This window comes from Diadema antillarum, unplaced genomic scaffold (assembly GCF_040938485.1).
Source record: "Diadema antillarum isolate AM-2024a unplaced genomic scaffold, OU_Dant_1.0 seq00000525_RagTag, whole genome shotgun sequence".
Lineage (NCBI taxonomy): Eukaryota > Metazoa > Echinodermata > Echinoidea > Diadematoida > Diadematidae > Diadema > Diadema antillarum.
In genome coordinates, this window is record NW_027271477.1 from 59783 (window position 1) to 86398 (window position 26616).

The window sequence follows — 26616 nt, forward strand, 5'->3', positions numbered from 1 at the left end:
GCTACGCCGGGGCCCTTTCCCCGCTTGATTTCCCTTAAAAAACGCTGAAAAGTCTTGGGATTGAGAGCTTCCTAAATTCCAAATGTCTGTCAAAAAAAAAAAAACCCACACACACACACACAAAAAAAAAAACCTCGTTACATTAAATGTCAAAACGCCCTCCTTGACAAAAAGCTGGTGACGCCCCTGTTTAGGCATCCCCTAATCCGCCAGAGCGAGCTTACTTGATGCACTGCAAAGTACTAGCTCAATCCCTTTTGATTCTAAAGGATGTTTTTCCTTTTAACGATCCGTTATATGTTATATTTGGGCATTTACCCACCCAACTTGGGGCCTCTTTGATACAAACGAATTTATAATACAATCCTAAGGATGCTACCTGCCACGTACGTTTTATGAAATCTGTCACAGAAAGGAGATGAAAATGTGAAAGCCTCATAATGGTATTGGTACCCCTTGATTCGTCATGAGCCAAGTTGAAATTGCAACCGTGATAATGTTTAGCATTTAACTTATGTCTGTCTTATCCTGTAAAACAGCGGTGCCATGTTGAATATTCGCTGAGTGAGACAATCCAGTCATATACCCATCAGATGTACACACCTGATGTAAATGTATCATAATTATTTGCACGATTTTGTTGTTTGTTAAGATTTACATTTAAAATTAAGTGCATGGACATGGTGTCGCTCTATCTGATGGGAGATTTTTGTTTCTTCCCCTGATGGGCGAAGTGACGTAGCGGTGGTGTCTATTTATTTCACTTTATTTTTCTTCTTATACGCAAATGAATCTGTTTTGCATAAACGTAGATAGTTCTGCTGCTAGGTGGTAAAAACATTACAAAGGCATGACGTCACGCATCTGCTATCTCGTTTATTTTGTGGGAGTGGGAGGGTAGGGGGGTAGACAATCTGCAGTTGGTATATAATTTTTGTACTAAACAACAATTGTGGTCCGTGACGCCATTTTCATAGGAAAGGATGATTTTATGTTTTTTCTTTCTTCCCCGATAGAGTTTCAGTACCCGATTCAGAAAGAAAAGTTTATTCATATATCAAATTTTGAACAATTTGGTTTGATAAAATAGGTGGTATTACTGTTTTGATAATGTAGTGTTATGACCATCGTATGCATTTCTATGCATTTTGTGTTATAGTCCCCTCGTGGATCAGTTATTATTATTTTTTTTTTATTCATTCTCATTTCATGGAGAACTCTGGTTCTAACTTTGATCTGGTTGGGGTTGGTCTTTAATAGGCACTGAATAGAGTTTGGGCTTTGCAGTCATTCCATCGGAGTTCTAGGTTTTGCATATAGGCTCTACCATCATGTGGTGATGCGGAGTTTTGTCCATGGTGTTGTCTTGGGTGTACCTTTCTGCTTGTAATATTTTGATGGCATACACTAAGCAAATGCAGCTTTCCCAAATTCTGAGCGATGTATGTCGCATTGGAGTTTATAGGGGAGTAAAGTAATAAAGCGGGAGAGTTTTGAATTACATGGGACCTATGTGCAGGTTTCTTTTGTTATATGGGCATGAATATATATCAATGAATGTGGTATATCTGACGTGTTTCTTACGACTGGTTTAGTTGTTGTTTTTTTCAAACCTTGATAGCAAGGTGGAAAATTGGTTAGTAATTCTGAATAAACGTTGGGGTGGTGTCAAACAAGAAGGTAAGGTCGTTGTTATAACGTTGGTCTAACGTTGATTTTACACTCTGATGGTACGGTGACACGACAGTTTTTGGTGACATTTTTTCCGGTCTTATTTTCTCCAAGGACTCAGAGTTGGGTTGTGATACGGTTTTAGGTTTAAGGCTTAGTTAGATCTGAGGATTATATATAGGATTATGGATGGAGTTATGTTTGTGGATAGAATTTATATTTGGCTTAGCGTCACAGATTTTTCATGGGAGCAATTTTCGCCTGGTGTAAATGTCATGGAAGTACAGGAACCGATATTACCGAGTACGAAAAATGGGAGGTTTATTAAAAAATTTACGACAGCGGGAGATGATCTTCTATGTGGCGTAAGTAACTTGACTACAATGTATTAAAGAAACCGTACAGTTCTGGTTGAGGTGAGGATTTAGCTTTGAATGTTTTGCGAGATATTCAGAAACCACTCTGATGTCAAAAAGCATACAATTCTAAGAGGAATCAGAAGTTTATAAGAAGAAAATCGGTTTTGAAATGACAGAGATATCCAAAAAAAATGTGATACAAAGAGATCCCAGTAAAAGGCATGGCCTATTGCCTTTTTTATTATCGCTTTTTTGATATCTCGGCCATTTGAAAACCAATTTTCATCAAATAAACGTTGAATCCTTCTTAAGATTACATGCTCTTTGATATTACATTAGAGGTTTCTCATTTTCTCACTTATAGGAATGTTATAAACCTGAATCCTCCACTAAACCAGTACTGTACAGTTCCTTTATATTAAGTTTGCCAAAGGAGAAATCCAATCCAAATATAAGTTAGTCTGATAAGAAAGAATAAAATATTACGAGTTCAACGGTAAAATTTTGATCAAAATCGGGTGGAAAAAAAAAGGAAGTTATGACATTTTGAAGTTTCGCTAATTGTTCAGGAAACAGTTCTTGAACGGTCAATACGAATATTCAAATTAATGGCAAAGTGAGCATGTCACCCCAGCAACATGCCAAAATAGTTTGTACATAATATAATTTTTGAATTCCCAGTTTTTCATGCAAACGCTATTATGCCCGAGCCTCAAATCCTGGTATATCTTACTGATCACTATTCTGAAGTTATTCAGCCTGGAATAACATCATGTTTTAGACTTCAATGACAGAAACATTGAATTTTCGTCATTTTTTTATACACGATCATTGGAAAATTGTGAGGTTATGACATGGTCACCTCATTTATTTGCATATTCATATCCACTATAGAAGAACTGTTCATAAGTTCCTTAGTTTTCATCCGATTTCAGTCAAATTTTTACCGTTGAATTCGTAAGATTTTGCTCTTTTTTATTACACTAACTTATTTTTGGACTGGATTTCCCCTTAAAACCATCATCGACCTTCCCGCGAGTTCTTCTCTATAGCCACCACACAAAGACATTCTATTTTTGTCTGAGGCAATTACACAGCATATCCTCTCTTGAATGTTTTGTAGGGTATCGTTTTGTGCGTGCGTGTCACCTGTGCATGGCGAAGGGATACGTGAAATGTGACAGTAAGATTAGAAGTAGGCAAAATAAAACAATCCAGAAATGATCACAATGTACATTTAGATGAACAGTTGCCCAGTCTCAAGCCTGCTTTTCTCTTACATGCGAGGAGATTAAAACAAAAAATACATATTTGGGCAAAAACGTATGTATACAGAATATACACCTCTGTGTACGCGGGGATTTATTCTGCCAGTGCCAGACTGTGTACATCCAGTGGTGAACAATCACGTTTATTTTATTCATTTGTGTGTGTGTGTGTGTGTGTGTGTGTGTGTGTGTGTGTGTGTGTGTCCTTGTTTGCATGTAAATTTGTTGGGAGTGTACTTAAAGATTTACATTTAGAATTATGTGCGTGGCCATGGCGTCTCTCTATCCATCTGATCGGAGATCTTTTGTTTCGTCTCCCCAATCTGATGGGCGGAGTGAAGTCGCGGTCTATTGTCTGTTTATTTCATCAACATCTTCTTTTTTACGCAAATGATTGTTTTTGCATACACGTAAATAGATATTGTTGCTAGGTATATTACAAAGGCATGTCACGCATCTGCAATCTTTTTTAAAATCATTTTTCGGTAGAGTGGGAGGGTTTGGGGTAGACAATTCACAATAATATTGTCGTTCTTGGCGCCATTTTTTTTTTTTAAATCCGAAAGGATGATGTTGTGCGGTTTTTTTTTTTTTCTTCCCCGGATGGGTGGAGTGGCGTAGATTCAAGATGATTTTTAAGTGGAAAATGTGGAATGTACAGGATAGTGACTTGGGAATGGGTGTGTATACAATGTATATGGCTGTAAGGTGTACGCTAATACTTGAAGCATCTGAACTCCTTTTGGGTTGTCTGCCCAGAGTACACCCTGATGAAGGGTTCTGTTTCCGCCTGGCGGGTATTGCTCCAACTTGTGGTAATTTTTGTCAGGTGGTGGATGTGGTACGTGGAGCTCGCCGTGAGTGCGGGGCTTGCACACGCGGTCAGTCAGGCTTTGATGTTGTGATAACGGTTTCATGTACAGTTTCGATACCTGATGAAGAAAGAAAAGTTTATTCATATACAATTTTTAACAATTTGGTTTGGTGTATAGGTGGTATATAGGAAGCTGTTTTGATGAAATATGTTACAACTACATTGTTGTACCATATGCATCTCTATGTATTATGTGTTATAACGAGCTACATAGTATTTCCCTCCTCGGGGATCCTTTATTTTATTATTACAGTGCATTTTCTTTAAATTCATTCTCATTTCATGGAGAACTCTGGTTCTAACCTTCATTTGGTGAGGGGTTTTGCAATCATTCCATCGGGGGAGGGGCTTTTGGCAACATGCTCGGTTTTGCATGTACACCTACCACTCATTGATAATAATTTTATTGATGCAGAGTATTGTCGATGGAGTTGCCTTGGGGTGTACATTCCTGCTTAAAATATTTTGATGTCGTATACTAAGCACAGGTACAGTTTTCCCAAATTATGAGCAATTATGTTACAGTGGAGTTCGCAGAGGAGTAGGTATACCTATCGAGTGAAGTATTAAATCGGGAGAGTTTATAATGTACAGTGTATGTGGATATGCTACATAGGACTTATGTGCAGTTTTCTTTTGTTACAAGGGCATGAATGTATAGTGAATGTGGTATTTCTGACGTGTTTCCTATGACTGGTTGAATTTTTATTTCTTAAACCTTAATTAAAAGGTGAAAAATTGGTTAATAACTCTGAGTAAACGTTGGGGTAATGTCAAACAAGATGGAAAGGTCGTTGTTATAACGTTTGTCTAACGTTGGAATAACGTCTTAACAAGGAGGAGTTTACACTATGATTGTACGGTGACACGACAGTTGCTCCTGTTACAATTGCTCCGGTCTTATTTTCTCCAAGGGTTGTGATAGTGTTTAGGTTTAGTCTGATGTGAGGATGATACTGTATGGGATTATGGATAGAGTTATATTTGTGGGTAGAATTCATGTTATGTTTGGCTTACCGTCACAGATTTTTCAATGGAGCAATCGAGATATTGTCGCCGGAGGTAAACGTCATGGAAGTACAGGAACTCACTGTATAGAGTACGAAAAAGGGGAAGTTTATTTAGAAATCTACGACAGCGGGAGATGATCTTCTATGTAACCTATGAAAGTTCGTTAAACCGTCATCGACCTTCCCCCGAGTTCTGCTCTATAGCCATCACACAAAGACATTTTATTTTTGTCTGAGGCAATGACGCAGCATATCCTCTCTTGAATGTTTTGTAGGGTATCGTTTTGTGCGTGCGTGTCACCTGTGCATGGCGAAGGGATACGTGAAATGGGACAGTAAGATTAGAAGTAGGCAAAATAAAACAATCCAGAAATGATCAGAAGGTACATTTAGATGAACAGTTGCCCAGTCTCAAGCCTACTTTTCTCTTACATGCAAGGAGATTAAAACAAAAATGTACAGGATAGTGACTTGGGAATGGGTGTGTATATATGGCTGTAAGGTGTACGCTAATACTTGAAGCATCTGATCTCCTTTTGGGTTGTCTGCCCAGAGCACACCCTGATGAAAGGTTCTGTCTCCGTCTGGCGGGTATTGCTCCAACTTATGGCAATTTTTGTCAGGTGGTGGATGTGGTATGATATGGAGCTCGCCGTGGATACGGGGCTTGCACATGCTGTCAGTCAGGCTTTGATGTTGTGATAACGGTTTCATGTACAGTTTCGATACCTGATGAAGAAAGAAAAGTTTATTTATATACAATTTTTAACAATTTGGTTTGGTGTATAGGTGGTATATAGGAAGCTGTTTTGATGAAATATGTTACAACTACCATATGCATCTCTATGTATTATGCGTTATAACGAGCTACATAGTATTTCCCTCCTCGAGGATCCTTTATTTTATTATTACAGTGCATTATTCTTTAAATTCATTCTCATTTCATGGAGAACTCTGGTTCTAACCTTCATTTGGTGAGGAGTAAGTCTTAGGCACTGAATACAGATTTTGGGTTTTGCAATCATTCCATCGGGGGAGGGGCTTTTGGCAACATGCTTGGTTTTGCATGTACACTTACAGGAGTTGCCTTTTGGGTGTTTTACATTTCTGCTTAAAGGGAATGTAAACCCAAAGAGCAATGTGGATTGAGTGAAAGCAGCAATATTAGTAGAACACATCAGTGAAAGTTTGAGGAAAATCGGACAATCGATGCAACAGTTATGAATTTTTAAAGTTTTGGTGTTGGAACCGCTGGATGAGGAGACTACTAGAGGATATGACGTATGAGTGGACAACAATACAAAGAAAATATAAAGGAAATTCAACAAAAATTCACTTTTCTAGAATTATGAAAGAGCAACAGACCAACCGCTTTCAGAAAGCAGGGGGAATAATTGCTACCCTAAACATATGTCAATATCAAGTTGATGGAATTTGTAATTTTCTTGAAAAATAGATTTTTGTAGAATTTTCTTTATATTTTCTTGGTATTGTTGTCCACTCATACGTCATAACCTCTAGTAGTCTCCTCATCCAGCGGTTCCAACACCAAAACTTTAAAAATTCATAACTTTTGCATCGATTGTCCGATTTTCTTCAAACTTTCACTGATGTGTTCTGCTAATGTTGCTGCTTTCACTCAATCCACATTGCTCTTGGGGTTTATCTTCCCTTTAAAATTATTTTGATGGCATATACATTGTACTAAGCACAAGTACAGTTTTTCCCAAATTATGAGCGATTATGTCACAGTGGAGTTTGCAGGGGAGTATCGAGTGATGAAATCGGGAGAGTTTATAGTGTATGTGGGTATGCTACATAGGACCTACTGTATGTGCAGGTTTCTTTTGTTAAAAGGGCATGAATATCAGAATGTGGTATTTCTGACGTGTTTCTTATGACTGGTTTAATTTTCATTTCCTTAACCTTGATAACAAGGTGGAAAATTGGTCAATAACTCTGAGTAAACGTTGGGGTAATGTCAAACAAGATGGAAAGGTCGTTGTTATAAAGTTTGTCTAACGTTGGAATAACGTCTTAACAAGGTGGATTTTGCATTATGATTGTACGGTGACACGACAGTTGCTCCTGTTACAGTTGCGCCAGTCTTATTTTCTCCAAGGACTAAGAGTTAGGGTTGTGATATATAGAGGTATAGGTTAAGTTTGATGTGAGGATGATATAGGATTATGTTTGTGGGTAGAATTAATGTTTGGCTTACCGTCACAGATTTTTCATTGGAGCAATTAATTGTCGCCGGAGGTAAACGTCATGGAAGTACAGGAACCGTTTGTACAGAGTACGAAAAGGGGGAGGTTTATTTAGAAATCTACGACAGCGGGAGATGATCTTTTTTTTTTTTTTTGTGGCGTAAGTAAAACATATGAAAGTTCGTTAAACCATCATCGACCTTCCCGAGGGTTCTGCTCTGTAGCCATCACACGTGCACACAAAGACATTCTATTTTTGTCTGAGGTAATGACACAGCACATACATTGTATTGTCTTGCCTGTTTTGTAATGTGTTTGTTCGTGTGTGTCAATACATGTAATGACAAATAAACGATCGGGGAACAAATTTATCTTTGTCTCGCGAAGAAAATCAGAGAAAATCGTAGACAAAAGATAACTGCAACACTCATCACTTATCCTGAGTCACAAATTTCGATTTTTATGTTGCATTATTTTGTTAATGACTGTTTTCTTTATTCAGTATGTATATTTTGTTATGCTTACATGAAATCACATTGATTTCATTTTTTTTCTTTTTTATGAGATGTGGAAAATAAACTTGAAACTTGAAACTTGATTTGTTCCCCAATCGTCACAGTACTGCATTCACCGCGATGGTCAACATCTACACAAGAATGACAAACAAAGTTTATATACAATGTATTTGAGAATAAGCTGCTAGACAAAGAAAATATCAAGAAATGTGGTATATTTTTGTCATAACCGCAAATCAATCTTATAGTGTAACAAGTGTGGTACCACTGGAAAGGTTTTATTTTGCTTTGATGATGAACTCACAAATGGTTCTTGGCCCAATTCTCGAACAAAATCTTCATGTATCTATACATACCGGTATAGATGTACCTTGTATAATGCATGATACACACATGAAAGAAAAAAAATCTTACATTGACTGAAATAACTTGAATTTTCACTTTTACCATTTCCTCAAGATTAACAATCACCATTTATTATAACAAACCTATTCTGAAATGCCCCCCTTAAGAAAATAACAACTACCAACCCTTATCTATATCTGATCATTGTACATGAACTTTGACTTGTCTCATGCTACATTATACACAAGCAAATTAAAAAGCAAAACAAAAACAAAAGTGTTGCAGTTTCAGCACTCTCAATGCCTGGGTACCTGAAGATGATAGTTAAAGGGACCGTACAGTTTTGGTTGAGACCTAATTTCAGGTTTCTAACATTTTTTGGTGAGATAATGAGAAACCTCTTAAGAAATATGAAAGAGCACGTAATTCTATGACGAATTCAACGTTTATTTAAGGAAAATTGGTTTTGAAATGGCTGAGATATCCAAAAAAGAGCAATTCTAATAAAGTGTGGGACCCACACTTTATTACAACCGCTTTGTTTTACTTTGTTTTTGGATGTTTCTGTCATTCCAAACTCAATTTTCATCATATAAACTTTGATTACCTCTTAAAATGGTATGTTCTGTACTATATCATAAGTGTTATGTTAGTATCTCGCAAAAAGTTAAAAGCCCAATTCTCATTTCCACCAATACTGTACCATCCCTTTAACCAAGATGTAAATACCCCAGTCTATGCACATGATTTAAAATCATGATGAAGACTAAGTCGGTTCGTAGTTCCACTTTGCACATGAGCAGTAAAAAAAAATCATTTGTACCAACAGGCATGATGGTTTTCAACTTCACTGAGATAAGCATCTGCAATGCAATGAGTATTCATGCTATCCTTGAAAATGTTTCTTGCCAGCACATCCAGCTGACAGCAGGCCTGGTATTTGAGCAAGATTGGCATGAAAAGTTTCTTAAGGCCGTGTCACACCTTTCCGGGCCAGCCTTGCGTGTGACTTGCAAAGAACAATTTTGACTACCCGGAGGTCTGCGTAGATGATCCGCACATGACAGTACCTAGCACGTATCTCAACCGTAGTCGCCCCGAGGTGCGCACGCATATTTTTATACCCGCAACCGTGTTTAGGCCCTGACACACCTTTCCGGGCGAGCTACTCGGGCTTGTTACGTGTAGGGATTTTCTAGCATACCGGACATTCCTGAGGGCGGACAAGGATTTGAGCGAGTCAGCGCATGTGTCTTACTTGCTGGACGCGTTCTAATTAAATTATACTTGCGAGTATACTGTGTGACATTTGTACCAGTCGCTTGGGGGCTGACAACTCAGTGGAATTCCTGTAATGGAATGGCTGAAATCCCACAGAATTTCATTACCTTGGCTGCATACGGGACTGCGAAGTACCTGCCTGGGAGTTGCCTGGGAAGTTCTGCCGCTAAGGGCCTCCTACTGGCGTTCTGCGTGGACCTCTACGGGCATTCCCGCGACTCACCCAGAAAAAGTTTGGGTCATGCTCAAAACTTGGCTGCGGTTAAATCGGACTTGCGTGAGCACCTCCGGGCAACTACGCGCTATAGATACTGTCAGGTGCGGACCAACTGCGGAGAGCTCCGGGGAGTAAATTTGTTTCCCCGCAAGTCAAGTCGCAAAACTTCCCCAGATACGGTATGGCAAGGCATGAATGAAAATTGCAAACATTCTTGTTCGCCCGCTGAAAATCTGCTACGTGCTGGAAACTACCTCCTCGCCACAAGCCCGCGTAGCTTGCCCGGAAAGGTGTGACACGGCCTTTAAAGTATACAATGCATACAAAGAAATTGACGCTTGCCCCAGTTGGCGGACTATTCTGGTCACCTGGTCTGCACAAGTTCATGCTTTGTTTGAAAATGAATTCCATGAATTGTTATGTCAAGCAAGCTTATGCATCATAACAGTTTTATAACAAGTGAAGTGCTTAACCAACCGAGAAAATATAAAGGTCATTTGACCAACACATGCATGTGAACTTATTATGAACTGGCTTATTGTACTTGGATCTAATGCCCACACACATTCAAAATACAGTGTACATGTATTTCCCTCTTTTTATAACAATTCAAGGTTGGATTTTTTACATGGCTGCATAAGTCAACATTGTGGTCTACCACTGAATTTATAATGCTGATAATGGAAAAACAATAGATATTAAGCCCAGCCCATGAAGGAGAATTCTTAATGTAGTACTCTACAGATGTGTACATTCCCATAGATTGCTTACTTCTTGGACCACAACAGGTAACTCAGTACGTACACTGTACATATAATACCGGGACATTTAAAAAAATCCTTGCTAGACTGCCTTTCTCTTTCTGAAGTTTGTGGATTTCACTGAAAGGGGTCTTACATAAACTTAAACTCTTATTTTTTGGTCTTGTCTTTCCTAGCAGATGTTATATCACCAAATATCACCATGACTTTGGGCTATTCATTGCTGCATCATTGTGGTTCTCTCTCTTTGAGTGTTAACTTCCATCCATCTCTTTCAACATGACATGTTGGATACTTGAGCTGGGTATAGTGTATCCAATTATTGTCTTAAAGGGATCATTTTCATACACTGTAGCAGTGACAGTAAATGAACCAACACATCTACTCACTCACATCTCTCTATATGGAGTTTGTTTATTGTCACACAAATTACGTATGACTCTGACAGAAAATCTGTCAATCGAAATGTCTATAGTCTCACAACATTTCACGTCAGATCAACATCCACTTTGGTACATGATAGCAGAAGACTGATCACATGATCATCAGATGATGTAGACTCCTTTGCCAGTCCCATCGCTGATGCCAGTAAGACGGCCAACATGTGTTTACACTAGATCAGAGAAAAAACAGAATGAATCCTTTACTTTTTTCATGATGGAATGGCAAAAAGTTAAGCATTCAGTACAATAATCTTTGGGTGAGTAACCTTACAATCACACACACACACACACACTCACTCACACACAAAAGTTGTACCTTGAGGGGTAACTGACACTTTAAAAATTGTTTCCATGAAAGCACACATACATTGTACATGTGTATTCAAGCCATAGACCTGTAAAACATTTTTGAGTACATTTGGGGAAAAAATGGGAAGGTTTGAATGTTTGAACATGAGCCCCACATATGCAACATTGCCATCCTTGGAGCAACAGTTGTTTTGATAAGTAAAATGCATCTCTTTGGGAATGTACAAGAACGTAATACATGTATTATAAATCCTGTACATAATCATGGAAAATGCATACTTTGAAGAAAATTTTCATTTTGACAAAATGTGATAGTGAGATATCAATTATGAACACAAATTATAACTTTACCAAGATGGCACCTCCTAGATGACACAAAGTGGGACTCACTGAATTTCAGTATTTTGCCTCATTTCTGTCAAATTCACACTCATCTTCTTATGTTCACATTTTGCATGTTACTCTCTGATTTCAGATCTCTTTCTCTCTCCATAAACCATGTTCGATATAGTGGGAGTACACTGTACCATCTGGTTTGCGGAAAATCATATGAAAATGTACCACTCTATATGATTGCCCTTTTGAATACATGTATTTGATATTTTTCATTTGGAAATTACTAATCAATGGATGAAAGCTTGTGAGCCATAAGAGAAATAAATTGAATATAATTTCTAGCACAAGTAATTACTCACCATGGGTGCATCTTGCCTCTTGATTACTGCAAGAGAATAAAATTACTAGTTCTTGATAATTCTTACAAACAGTAAACAAAGTAAAACATTGGGCAGTCAGTAACACAAGCAAATACACAATAAATGACTGTTGTTGAGCATTTCTAGATTAACATGGTAGATATCATGGAACACCTTGGTCAGGAGCCAGAATATGGTTACAAAGAAGGCAAACTAAAAAAACAACAACATATATTTACACACACATACACACACACACACACACATACACATACACATACATATATACCCGCGTTGTATATAAACCAGGGCTAGTCCTAGCAGCGGCCCAGTGGCCTGGTGGCCTGGGGCAAAAAATAAAAATAAACTAGAAATGTCGCTAAGGCGACTGGTATGCCTCCGCCATAAGGCATGATTCTTGTAATAGGTCTATAGTACATGTGGACAATGTGTGATTACATCTTCACAAAATTGGCAAAATATCAAAATGACAAGTTTGTCACAAATGTGTTGAATGTTCACCTTCCTTGACCTAGGTTTAATTGGATGAATAGGAGAGCATGTATTTGGGGATTTAAGGACCTTAACTTGACTTTGACCCATTCATATTGTTTATGTATTGAGTAATTTTCAAGGTATGGAGAAGAGTGCAATTTTTGTATTGAAAAGTACATTGTTACCATTTTCATCTGGCCTTTGACCCTACAATTCATAGGATAATCACTGTCAGGCAGAAAATGCATAAATATGTAGAAAGAGTCAAGATAACTTGAGCGACTTCCGAGATATGGAGGAAAAAGTTAGTTCAGCACTTTCCCTTGATCTTTGACCTTTTGACCTTTGAGGCAAAAAAAGAGAGAAAGTTTCCAGAGAATCTCTATTAGGTTATACATGCATACACTAAGTGTCAAAAAAGTAATCCTGCTGGCATTGCATAAATATGAGGGAAATAGCACAATTTTGAAGTATTGCCCTTGACCTTTGACCCCTGACCTTTGACCCCATGAACCCTAAATTCTCTAGATAATCACTGCCAGTCAGTACATGTATATATACTAATGTTCCATGAAGATACCTTGAACAATTTCCAAGTTACGGAGAAAAAAGTGAAGTTTTAATATTTTTACTCGACCTTTTGACCTTTGACCTCATGACCCCAAACTTTCACCTGAGAATCTTAATTGGGTAATACATGTATACACTAAGTTTCAAGAAAATATCTGCAGGCATGGCATAGATATGGTGGAAATAGTGAAATTTTATGTATCTGACCTTGACCTTTTCACCTTTGCCCTTGAGCATGTGCGCCCAACAGTTGATAGGCACAACTTCACCCCGTAATACACATACATGCCAGGTTTTATTAGGCTACCTTAAAAGGTTTTTTAGTTACGCTGTCCACAAAATTCATTACGGACGGACGGAAGGACGGACGGACGGACAACCCGAAAACATTATGCCTTCCGCACTTCGTGGTGGAGGCATAAAAAATATATAGGTTAAGCTACCAAATTTCCCAAAAGGCTTAGAATCAAAGCATTGATTCAAACTAGATTGTCATGTTTCCATTTATTTTGGGACACTACATCTTTTTTTTTCCCAGGCCACCAAAATTTCAGATTTAGAGATTTTAGAATCCTGAATAGGTCACCAGAAAATAAAAGAAGAAAAAGTTAGTGACAAGCCCTGTATAATTAGGAATCCAGGTGTGATGGAGGAATAACTGCTGGCAGAGAAAGACAAGGCAATCGCCAAATTGTGTCTCGCTCATTCGCGTACAAGGAATTAATATTTTTTTATAACTCCCAGAAGTTAATTGACCTGCTTATGACCTTTGACCTTGTGGTGACCTTCAACACCCTAAGGGACATTTACCATCCAAGTTTGGTCACAAACGGACAAAGGATCAAAAGTAATGAGCCATAATCGAAACGCGCCGTAAAAACTTAACATTGGGCCCTAAAAATTTGTTGACCCCTTTCTGTGACCTTTGACCTTTTGATGACCTTTAACTCCCCAAGGGACATCTCCCGTCCAAGTTTGGTCACAAACAGACATAGGGATCAAAAGTTATGAGCCACAATCAAAACGCGCCCTAAAAACATAACATTGGGCCCTAAAACTTTGCTGACCCCTGTCTGTGACCTTTGACCTTGTGACAACCTTCACCTCCCCAAGGGACATCTTCCATCCAAGTTTGGTTACAAACGGACAACGGGATCATAAGTTATGAGCCATAAACGAAATGGGCCCTAAAAACTTAACATTGGGCCCTAAAAGTTCGTTGACCCCTGTCTGTAACCTTTGACCTTGTGGTTACCTTCAACTTGACCCAAGAGACATCATCTCTCACCATCACCCAAGTTTGATTGCCATTGTAGCAACATGTGTCGAGTTACATGTGATAAGAGAGTCTTGCAAGTAAACTTTAACGTATGACCTCAAATGACCTTTGACCTTATCCTGTGACCTCCAACGGCACCATAACATGAAGGTACCCCCAGTGCATCTATGACCCAAGTTAGGTTGTAATCCAAGCAACTTATGTGAAGTTATTTGTCAAAAGAGAGTCTTGCAGGTAAACTTTAGCATAGAAAAGAGAGTCTTGCACATACTCTTTAATATATGACCTCAAAATGACCTTTGACATCATCACATGACCTCTGACAACACCATAACATGAAGATACCTCTAGAGCTTCTATCACCCAAGTGTGGCTGCCATTGCTGTAACAGTTGCCAAGTTATGCATCATAAGAGAGTCTTGCACGTAAACTTTAATATTTGTGACGGACGACGGACGGACGACGGACGACGGACGAACGCCATTTGGATCCCTTAGTCTCGCCTTCACCTCCGGTGGGCGAGACAACAAAGTGAACATACTGCAACGTCTGCCAGCAGTCATTCCTCCGTCACACCTATACATAACTAGAAATGTCGCTACAGTGACTGGTTATACCCCTGCCAAACAACATTTCATAAGCTTTGGTCAAAACAACATTTGATAAGCTTTGGTCAAAAAACTGAGGAAGTAGTTAAATCCGCAAGATCTTTCCTTGATCTTCTGCCATTAATATGCCGTTACCATGGCAACGTACTTTCGGGTACTGTCGAAAAATGTGTCTTGCACATCTACAACCAAAGGCACACATCTGTACCAAGTTTCATGGAAATTGGGCAAAAACTGAGGAAGTAGTTTGCAACACAAAATTTTCCATCATTTTGGCTCATAATATGTGAGCTGTTACCATGGCAACATACTTTTTGTCACTGTCAAGAAATGTGTCATGCTGACCTAAATCCTAAGACAAACATTCAATATGAATTCCATGAGAATTGGAAGAACACTGATGAAGCAGTTTTGCCATGAAGCATTTTGCCCTATATTTTACCAACATGCCGTTACCATGGCAACGCACTTTTTGCCACTGCGGAAATATGTGTCTTGCACATTAACATATTCAGATGAACATCTGTACCTAATTTCATAAAAATTGATCAAAAACTGTGGGAGGAGTTCGCGACGCAAGATTTGTACCCATTTTTGCCCATAATATGCCGTTACCATGGCAACGTACTTTTGGGTACTGTCAAAAAATACGTCTTGCACATCTACAACCCAAGGCACACATCTGTGCCAAGTTTTATGGGAATCGGTTGAAAACTGAGAAAGTAGTTCGCGACGCAAGATTTGTACCCATTTTTGCCCATAATATGCCGTTACCATGGCAACGTACTTTTGGGTACTGTCAAAAAATACGTCTTGCACATCTACAACCCAAGGCACACATCTGTGCCAAGTTTTATGGGAATCGGTTGAAAACTGAGGAAGTAGTTCGCGACGCAAGATTTGCAACGGACCGACCGCCCGACCGACCGCCCGACCGACCGTCCGCTGATTCCTATATACCCCCTTCAAACTTCGTTTGGCGGGGGTATAAAAATAATGCAGCACCCATCACGTACAAGGTTGCTTTTTTGCGTTTTTGTATGCGTCCCATGCCCTTGAAAAAGACTGGTAACTCAGTTGAAAGCTCAGAATTAAAGACAAAGTGAACATACTGCAACGTCTGCCAGCAGTCTTTCCTCCATCACACCTATACATAAAAACAAGGCAATCGCCAAATTGTGTCTCGCCCATTCGCGCACAAGGAATTAATATTTTTTATAACTCCCAGAAGTTAATTGACCTGCTTATGACCTTTGACCTTGTGGTGACCTTCAACACCCTAAGGGACATTTACCATCCAAGTTTGGTCACAAACGGACAAAGGGATCAAAAGTAATGAGCCGTAATCGAAACGCGCCATAAAAACTTAACATCGGGCCCTAAAAATTTATTGACCCCTTTCTGTGACCTTTGACCTTGTGATAACCTTTAACTCCCCAAGGGACATCTACTGTCCAAGTTTGGTCACAAACGGACACAGGGATCAAAAGTTATGAGCCACAATCAAAACGTGCCCTAAAAACATCACATTGGGCCCTAAAAGTTTGTTGACCCCTGTCTGTGACCTTTGACCTTGTGACGACCTTCACCTCCCCAAGGGACATCTTCCATCCAAGTTTGGTCACAAACGGACAAAGGGATCAAAAGTTATGAGCCATAAACGAAATGCGCCCTAAAAACTTAACATTGGGCCCTAAAAGTTCGTTGACCCCTGTCTGTAACCTTTGACCTTGTGGTTACCTTCAACTTCCCAAGAGACATCATCTCTCACCATCACCCAAGTTTGATTGCCATTGTAGCAACATGTGCTGAGTTACGTGTGATAAGAGAGTCTTGCAAGTAAACTTTAACGTATGACCTCAAATGACCTTTGACCTTATCATGTGACCTCTTACGGCACCATAACATGAAGGTACCCCCAGTGCATCCATCACCCAAGTTTGATTGCCATTGTAGCAACATGTGTCGAGTTACATGTGATAAGAGAGTCTTGCAAGTAAACTTTAACGTATGACCTCAAATGACCTTTGACCTTATCCGGTGACCTCCAACGGCACCATAACATGAAGGTACCCCCAGTGCATCTATGACCCAAGTTAGGTTGTAATCCAAGCAACGTATGTGAAGTTATTTGTCAAAAGAGAGTCTTGCAGGTAAACTTTAACGTAGAAAAGAGAGTCTTGCACATACTCTTTAATATATGACCTCAAATGACCTTTGACATCATCACATGACCTCTGACAACACCATAACATGAAGATACCCCTAGTGCTTCTATCACCCAAGTGTGACTGCCATTGCTGTAACAGTTGCCAAGTTATGCATCATAAGAGAGTCTTGCAGGTAAACTTTAACATTTGTGACGGACGACGGACGGACGACGGACGGACGACGGACGGACGCCATTTGGATCCCTTAGTCTCGCCTTCACCTCCGGTGGGCGAGACAATAATGCAGCACCCATCATGTACGAGGCCGAGCCCACTTCACCTTTATACATATTGAGGTGAAGTGGGCTATGCAACACTTCCATGCGTTCTCCAGTTCTTCATTGCATTACCCAAAGTGAATGACAGAGGGCAGCATACATGTTTTCTTGATAGTCACTGCTTGATTTGGGGGCCTAGGCTAGTACTATCAGTTCCTCCCTGTTTCTTCGGTGTTCATGTGTGATTCTTATCGATACTGAACCAAATAAGCAAGAAATTAACTTCTACCCGGAAGGTTGGCATGTACTCGTTCAGTGTATATCTGACAGGTATGAACTAAAACAACCGCACAAAATATTTTGTTGATTGCTCACTTGGGGTTTAAATGCTCATTTAAAATGCGCTGCAAATAACACAAATCCCCCCCCCCACACACACACACACGCACACACGCACACAACAACAACAACAACAACAACATGATGAGACCCAGCAGGGCTAAGCACTAAAATCAAGTTCACTTTTCAAGCATCTTGCAGAATGTGATCGACTACGAAGAACACAGCAAACATGATGGGAGGCTACCTTACAAGTTCAGTGAAAATCTGTCACGGAGTTTTCAAAAAGAAGCTGAAATTGTAAAAAGTATTTATAAAAGCATGATGCATGCCAGACATTTAAATACATGAGGTCAATAGCACAATCAGGGTATGCAATTGCGTAACAGGGGAAAAATGAAAAAACTTGGTGAAAATGCTTTTTTTTTGCTGTTTGTTGTAGCGGAGTGTTCAAATTTTCATTTCATGTAAAGAAAGAGTCCAAATTTTGCATTTTTTGTGCATAAATTAGCATTTTAATTAGGGGGGTCGAATTACATTAAAATGACTAATACAGTATATTGGAAAAATTCATAAAAAAAAAGGAGAATGTTTTTTTCATCTGATATTGCTGAACTTCCTGATAAATATCCCTTTCTTCACCACCAGCACATAGCCATGACATATCACAAAATATGAATAAATGTCATATTTTCACTTCTCGAAATGAATGATCAATTTTGTAGGCATTATTTTGAATTCAAATAAAACCACTTTTACATATTTTATCATATTTCACTTTTTTGCCAAAGAGTGAAGAGGTGAAACTTTCAGGAATAGGTAACAGACATATATTGGCCATTATTACACAGTTTTATGAAATTAGGGCTGGTACTTTGAAAGATATGATATTTTTCATCAAAAAATTATCTGTACAGTTTGACCTTGAATGTGTGCACAGTGTTTGGATCCATTCTCATGTTTGTAAACACAGATAGAAGAATGAATGTGAGATTTATGATGACTTGAGTTGATATCCAAGCTGTGACACTCAAACAATGATTAAGCCAAAATACTATGTTTTTGCTTATGATATTTTTAGAATTGAACATGCATTGAAATATGAACACTGAACACTTATCATATCACCTTCATGCAGTATAACATGGGCATGGATCGGTCTTTTTTTTTCTCAGCATTTTGTAAAAATAAAAAAAAAATAAGTTCTTATCGCTCAAATTTGCTAAAATTTTCACACAATAGATTTCTATATATGTACAATTCCTGGCTTGAAAAAAAAAGGATATTCAATAAGGGGAAAAGATTCTTTTAAGTAGTCAAATTAGGATATACCTCATTGAAAATACTGAAAAACGGCTGCACTTATTTTCCTCAGCATTTGAAAATGGCTCAAAACTCAAAACCGGCTGAACATTTATTGGCAAACAGCACACCATGTTGTAGTGTAGAAAAATAAGCTGTTTCTCCATGCATAGCTGTACAGCACGGGTTAAAAGGTCACAATGTCACAAAAATAAGCCAGCATTACACTCCTACCAGGACGGGATTTCAGACCTCATAACTTTCTCCAGCTGAAAGGACCACTGTTTTTTTGTTGCATGCAAGCAATGCCAGGAAGAAATCCATTAATTTGATACCAAACACATAGGGGTAGACTTAAAATTCGGACCTCAAATCTTGATTTTACGTAAAGTTGTAAAACGCTTTTTTTGACGCATTACATGGGTTTTGTGGGACTTTTTGGTAATCAATCTTTGATATTTAACAGTAAATGAGAAGAAATTAGCTATTGTATTACCACATGTGATTACTGATGTCTTAGCATGCTGCATGTGAATTTTTAAGTCAGTTGGTACATTCTTTTAGAAGTTACAATTTTTTAAACTGAGAAAGTCATGATTGCATACCGTGATTGTGCTTATCACCATGAGCTAATAGTTCAGTGTACATTCATGTGTATCCATGGGATTATGGCTTACCTGAAAATGCAAAAAATGGGCAAGGACAATACTGGGCACTTGGAAGACAAAGATATGGTGTTCCAGAACTGCCAACGACCTGTGTGATACAGGAATTAAGCAAAGACTTATTACGTGGAGAATGCAGTTTGGCCTATTGAAAATCACATACAAGGAGACCAAAAGGCTTGCAGTACCCTTTCTACAGGCAGAAAGCAATCAGAACATTCAGTTGACTTTGCCTCTGCTAGTATCAAATTCAATTTTAATTTTGGAGCTTAGCACAAAACAGACATGACACAGCTAAACTGATATTCTATTGGTGATATGAGTGTAACCAGGAGCTATTTTCCAGAAAAAACCAAAACAAAATAAAATAAACCTTATCACTGAAAAATGAAAGAACTAGAGCAACTGGACTGTTGTCTGTGTGTAACTGGGATGTCTACACCTTCTCCAGAAGTCTGTAGGCCTATATTCTGCCAAAGGGACATCATTGTGGCCCAACATTTACATATTGACAAAAGTTTGTGGATCATAATTTTATCATGACAGATGGAGAAACGATCTGATAACTAGTATGTCACAGGCTCCTTTCGGCAGAGGCATGAGGCACAGCAAGCAATATAGAAACCATGGGTACAATAACAAAATCATGAACCTGAATGAATGTGTAATTCTATCTATGAATAAAGACACTGCAATAAATGAATTATGATCAATGTTGACATCAGAGACTAACAAACCAACATGTTTACCTCATATACTACTCTCCCAGAGGGGGTGCCAGTTAATTTGGTCACATTTTGGTGGTCAATGAGATCCAAGGCTTGCAGTAAGGGAGGACCAAACATGAAATGCAACCTGGTAAAGAGACAGAAATAAACCAAATATTCTCAAGATACTGCTGGTACACACTAGCATCACTGTAATCTTCATGTGTGCACTTGTTCTATGAACAACATACAGATATCAAAATGATCCTTCAACAAGCTACTCAAGCAAACTCTACAGCAAAGAAAACTATACATGAAAGTAGCCTGAAAAAAATGTAAATATGCAGGATTTCCTTAAATGAAAACTGTGAAATCCTTGCTTATCGGTGTCTAAAATTCATAGTCTGTGAATGCTGTGAGGTCTAGAACTTCTGACTTTATTTTTGAAGCATGCTGCTAAAGTATTTTGAAATCTAGTGTAAGTTCTATAGTGAAATTTAAAACTTTCATGAGTTTGCTTTGATTTTCAAGTCACATACATTAGAATTGACACATTGCTACTTACTATATTATTGTTTATTTGTTTTCTTACTTACGCTGACAGTATTTCAGCGGTCACTGCAAGAGAAAAGAGAAAATAAGAGCAGTTACTCATAAATGAAGATATCAACCTCAAATCCGTTTCATACACTGAATCTTTGAGCAAGGGCATTTCAACTGTTTTTAGGACATCAAGAAAATAATAATAGAAAATGTTATATTATCTTTCATGTAAATTTTCCTTTTATCTTGATACAGAATAAACAGAACTTTTCTCTTTTCAATAAATTTCTCTACAAATTTATCTTACATAATTTCATTCAAAGTTCTAAATAAAGACTTACATTCATAGTATTTTTTTTCTCTCTGTGTGTCTTATTGGGTGGATTCCTGCTATTATCAAAAACATTCATGACTTCTGAAATCTGAGGATCCAAATATGCAGGGTGCCACCATACTTTTTGTTCTTTGTATCCTGAATTTGGCTTCCAGGTTAACTGAATACACTAAACAGCAAGGAAAGAGCAGTACAGAATGACTTTTAAAATGGTATAAATTGAATGTTTGAACAAAACACAAGAACACTAGACTCTATACAACAAAATCTTCTGTGGTTCCCTTAAACTATTGTTGACAGTGCCTCAGCTTATGTTGTGAGTAATGACAAATTTAGAAGACATGACCACACATAAAATGATTGCTATGAATGTTACTTTGTATGCAAACTACTGTAAACTTATCTTTCATACTTACATGTTCCATGCTCCTCATGAACAGCCTTAGCATGCTGCAGTAACTCGAGATGAACTTCGTCTATGACCTTTGCTGCCATCCTTCCTGACCTGTGAAAGGAAAATGAAAAAATAATGGTAATCTATGTGTTATCTACATGATATGATGCATCTTAAACTAAAACAGAAAGTAGAATATTTTTGGAGAGTACTTTCGTACAAGAACTATAGTTAGGCAGGAACCACAGGAACACATGAGAAATGTAAGAAATGTATTAACAATTGGAATGCACTACCTATCAGGAAGTCATCAAAGCTGCCAACATAAACCATGTCAAGTCTTCTCTAGAAAGATACTGGAGAAACAGCCAATCTTTTCAGTATGAACCCTACCTGAGACGGAACAGAACAGTAACAATGGGACAAATAAGCTTTGCTTCCAATCTCTATGCCCAAGAGTATACCCAATGACACCGGGTGCTGTTTAAAAGTGGGAGTAAAAAAACATCGCATCTGGAGAGCTAACGAAGGGTGAGCAGTGCTATAGGGACTCTGTACAGAGTCAATAGATGGGAACTGAAACCACTGTTAAAGGTAGAATATCCCACAATACATGACGCTGGGGGAAAAAACTGTACTAGTTTACGTGGTAGGAAAGAATTCTACAGTTATGATTAAATTGTAGGCGATGTCCTCTAGCTTGGTAGTCCCAGAATGTTGCAAGAAAGGCGGCATAGCTGGAATAACAATAGATCCACTGATAAATTTTGTACGCTATGGTGACCTCGTCGTGGACTCGACATTCATGGATCAAGGAGACTGCCATTGATTGGAGCTCTCTCAGCATTTGTGCAACTCTAACTGCTCTGTTAGTGTTAGCGTGTAGTGGGAATCTCGACTTGATAACTTCCTTTTTAAATTTGAATTTAAACTCTATCTGAGGAAATTAATGCCCTCCTCCTGACATAAACAATAGAATTAAGGATCAGCAGACTTAATACTACTTACTAGACCTGTCTGCCAATCAATTATTGCCGAGTAAATTTCTTCTTCCAAGTGCAGTCCACCATCTCGTGTATTTTCACCCTAGATCTAGAATCTTATACACATACTTTAGAGCGCTGAATCTTATACACATACTTTAGAGTGCTCCTACTCGCGTCCTCATAGTAGAAATCTAACAGTTAATGGTCTATTATACAGCTGTTTTCTCCTTCAGTTCCCGACTCTCACCAAAGCATGATAGATATCTCACCTCCCTCCTCTAACCAAGATTGAAATGGTCCAATTAACGTGATGCTGCCAGATTGCGATTAGATAGAACAAATACTGATACGTGTACCAGTCGGTATGTGAATTCTACATGTTTTTTTTTTTTTTGTTGTTGATAACATCAAATCTTCAGCAACGGTCATCTTGAACAGTAACAGTAAACGCGTTAGTATAGTATACAGACTCTACTCTAACCATTTATTTAGTCTCAGCCACTTGAGCTGAACGGAACATCTGATCGTGTCAGTAGATTGGTTCTGGATTAAAATGCAGATTTAAACCCTTCCTTGGATATCCAAAGGGCAGGCTCCCATTGTTACTCCTAGCCAATATTCTTGCATGGGATGTAAACTTAAACCCTGGCCCTGTGAAATACCCGTGCGGTGTATGTACCAAAGCATGCAAGTGGAAGCAAGATTGTATTGCATGCGATAACTGTGACACTTGGCTTCATAAGGAATGTATACAAATGAGCTCCCAGATTTTCCAAATCCTAGGCAATTCTTCTTATTCTTGGATATGCGATAATTGTGGCCTCCCAAATTTCGGCTCGTCATTATTTGATACACAAATTCTTGAAGATGAAAACTCCTTTGCCTGCCTGTCTGACTTGTCGTCCAGTTCTCCCATGTCAACCAACAATACCAACATAGGCACTCCAGTTGCATCCTCCTCCCCGAAGTATCGACCAAAAAAGGACAACAAGAAACAAGAGAAACAATCGATTAAGTTTCTAAATATCAATTTTCAGAGTATCAAAAATAAAGTGGCAACACTACAAGCCCTGATTGAAAAAGAACATCCTGACGTAATATTTGGAACAGAGACATGGCTTGATGACTCTGTCTTCTCTCATGAAATTTTTTCAACTGAATACCAAGTTTACAGAAAAGACAGAGGCACACTAGGTGGCGGAGTCCTGCTGGCCATTAAATCTGAACTGATTGCATGTGAAGAACCACACCTTACAGCACAGTGTGAATCGGTTTGGGCGAGCATACACACAAAGGGACACCAAACTATGTACCTGGGTGTGTTTTACAGACCTGATACAGGTTGTAAAACAAAAGACATGGACTGTATTGATCAACTTGATTCAATCCTGAGCAAAATTCCTCGCAACGGTCACATCTGGTTATGTGGTGACCCAAATCTTCCAGACATTAACTGGTCCAACAACACCTTTTTACCTGGAGGCAAATGTCCCTCGGTCAGCAGAAAGCTCCTGGACATGGCCCTTGATTATAACCTAACTCAAGTTGTTACGTCCCCTACTAGAGATGGAAATGTTCTTGATTTAGTATTCACAAACACTCCCTCCTTCATTCAAGACGTTACTATAATACCTGGCTTGAGTGACCACGACGCCGTCCTCACTGATATCGCGTTGTCTAGACAAAAAGTGAAATGCCCACGTCGAAAGGTATACCTGTACAAAAAGGGTAACTTTGATAAAATTAACGAAGATATTAGATTATTTGGTGAATCTCTCACAGAAGATGCCATCAAACAATCAAGTGTGAATGAATTATGGTGTTGTTTCAAAGACACAATTTCTTCTTCAATAGAGAAACATATACCCACTGGTCTATCTAGGAAATGTTCTCAGGCACCATGGATTCATCGTTCCCACATCAGAGGGATTAGACGCAAACAACGTTTGTACAATAAAGCTAAAAAGTTCCAGACTACTGCTACTAACACAGAATTTAGGAAATATCGCCGTGAATTAGATAGGAGTATTCGCAAATCCAGGTCTCAGTTCCTGTCAGACATCGGGCATAGTTTAGAACTTGGAAATGTAAAACCTTTCTGGCGTTACATCAAGAACTCTCGACAAAACTTTTCAGGTATCGCACCCTTAAAAACGGTAAACGGATTTGCAACAACAGCCTTAGAGAAAGCTTCGTTACTCAACAAGCACTTCCAGTCTATCTTCACAAAGGAAGACACCATGAATGCTCCTCCAATATCCACAAATAGTGGAGACTCTCCAGCTATGGCACCTATCACAGTCACTGTAGAAGGAGTTGAAAAGCTCTTGAAAAACTTGGACCCCCAGAAATCTCCAGGCCCAGACGGAATCTCAGCTAGGGTTTTGAAAGAATGTGCATCCAGTGTAGCACCTGTCCTAACAACAATTTTCCAGAAATCCCTTTCTACCGGAGATGTCCCAGAAGACTGGCTCCAAGCCAACATTACGCCCTTGTATAAAAAGGGAAATCGTTCAGATGTCAGTAATTATCGTCCCATTTCGTTAACCTCAATAACGTGCAAGGTTCTTGAACACATTATACACACGAACATCATGTCCTTCATCGAATACCATGGCATCTTGAACGAAAACCAACACGGTTTTCGGAAGAAGCATTCCTGCGAGACACAGTTGGCTCTTCTTATTGATGACCTCACCAAAATTTTAGACAACAAAGGGCAAGTAGACTTAATAATTATGGATTTCAGCAAAGCATTTGACTTAGTTCCCCATGAACGACTCCTCTACAAGCTCCACAACATTGGAATTCAGGGTGCCCTCTTGACATGGATCAGAAATTTCCTCACAAAACGAACCCAACAAGTAATAATCGAAGGTGTCGCATCTACGTCAGTACCAGTTCTGTTCGGAGTTCCACAGGGTACCGTTCTCGAACCGCTCTTTTTTCTTCTCTATATAAATGACATCTCTAATGACTCTTCTTCAATAATTCGATTATTAGCAGACGACTGTATTATGTACAAGGAGATCCACACTACACAAGATAGTCAGGCCCTTCAAACAGATCTTGATCGTCTGAGAACGTGGGAACAACAATGGCAGATGAGATTCAACAAAACAAAATGCTTCGTTATGCACATTTCACATAAAAAGAACCTAATTAAGGCAACTTATTATATTGGAGAAACCATCTTGGAGGCTGTTACAGATCACACTTACTTAGGGATCCAATTAAACAATAAATTGAACTGAGCAAATCACATTCGAGGTGTATCTTCAAAAGGAAACCAAATCCTTGGCCTCCTGAGAAGAAATCTCTTCAGTTGCTCATCAAAAGTCAAATCCATCGCCTACAAAACCCTCGTACGACCCAGACTAGAGTACTGCGCATCAGTTTGGGACCCATACCAGAAAGAATATATAACTCAACTGGAAGCCATTCAACGACGATCTGCCAGATTTGTCCTCAACATCCACCAAAGAACCTCCAGTGTCACTGACATGCTTGAACGCCTTGAGTGGAAACCACTTGAACATCGTAGGGCTGCCCTTAGACTGACATTACTCTATAAATCGATCTACAATTTTAATGCTCTGGATACGTCTCATCTACAATCAAGTCCACTGGAAAACAGCAGGACGACAAGGCAACAACAGTCTATTTTCTTCAGAAAGTTAAAAACATCAAAAGATTGTTATAAGTATTCCTTATTCCCGAGAACCTGTGCTGAATGGAATCTCCTTCCACCGGATATCAGAGAAGCTCCCAGTCTAAACTCATTCAAACGGAAGTTATATTCATTTGACTTGGGGAAAATTATCCAAAAAGCACATTACAAAATATAAACGCTCCGCTCACTCGACCACGCCTGCACGTTTATATCCCTGATGTGGAGTTTGTGAGTATCTCACCAGATCCAGAAGACCAGCCTGTAATTTTGTGTTAGGCCTAAAATTTACTCTAAATTGTTAGTCTCTAGTTTTACAGAGACTCCAACTCTCCTGT

The 26616-nt window shown here is 38.8% G+C and overlaps 2 protein-coding genes across 2 annotated transcripts in view; both read right to left on the reverse strand.

Moving 5' to 3' along the window:
- LOC139734396 (zinc finger SWIM domain-containing protein 7-like) overlaps nt 1-26616 on the reverse strand; it is an 84549-nt gene that overhangs the window by 55991 nt on the left and 1942 nt on the right. The gene's annotated exons all lie outside the window — the stretch shown is intronic.
- LOC139734397 (zinc finger SWIM domain-containing protein 7-like) lies at nt 10999-21723 on the reverse strand. The gene is made up of 6 exons (XM_071645185.1): nt 21645-21723; nt 20948-20969; nt 20394-20499; nt 19657-19735; nt 11959-11984; nt 10999-11124 (listed from the first exon to the last, which is right to left on the reverse strand). Exons 1-6 carry the CDS (start codon nt 21721-21723, stop codon nt 10999-11001), a joined length of 438 nt encoding a protein of 145 aa, XP_071501286.1.

Bases quoted from the DNA above. Each gene is read 5' to 3' on its own strand.
- LOC139734397 (XM_071645185.1), bottom strand. From the start codon at position 21,723: ATGGCAGCAAAGGTCATAGACGAAGTTCATCTCGAGTTACTGCAGCAT. The intron at 20,500-20,947 runs GTAAGTAAGAAA...TCTCTTTACCAG, and splicing joins ACCGCTGAAATACTGTCAGC to GTTGCATTTCATGTTTGGTC. The intron at 11,125-11,958 runs GTGAGTAATTAC...TCTCTGATCTAG, and splicing joins AGAGGCAAGATGCACCCATG to TGTAAACACATGTTGGCCGT.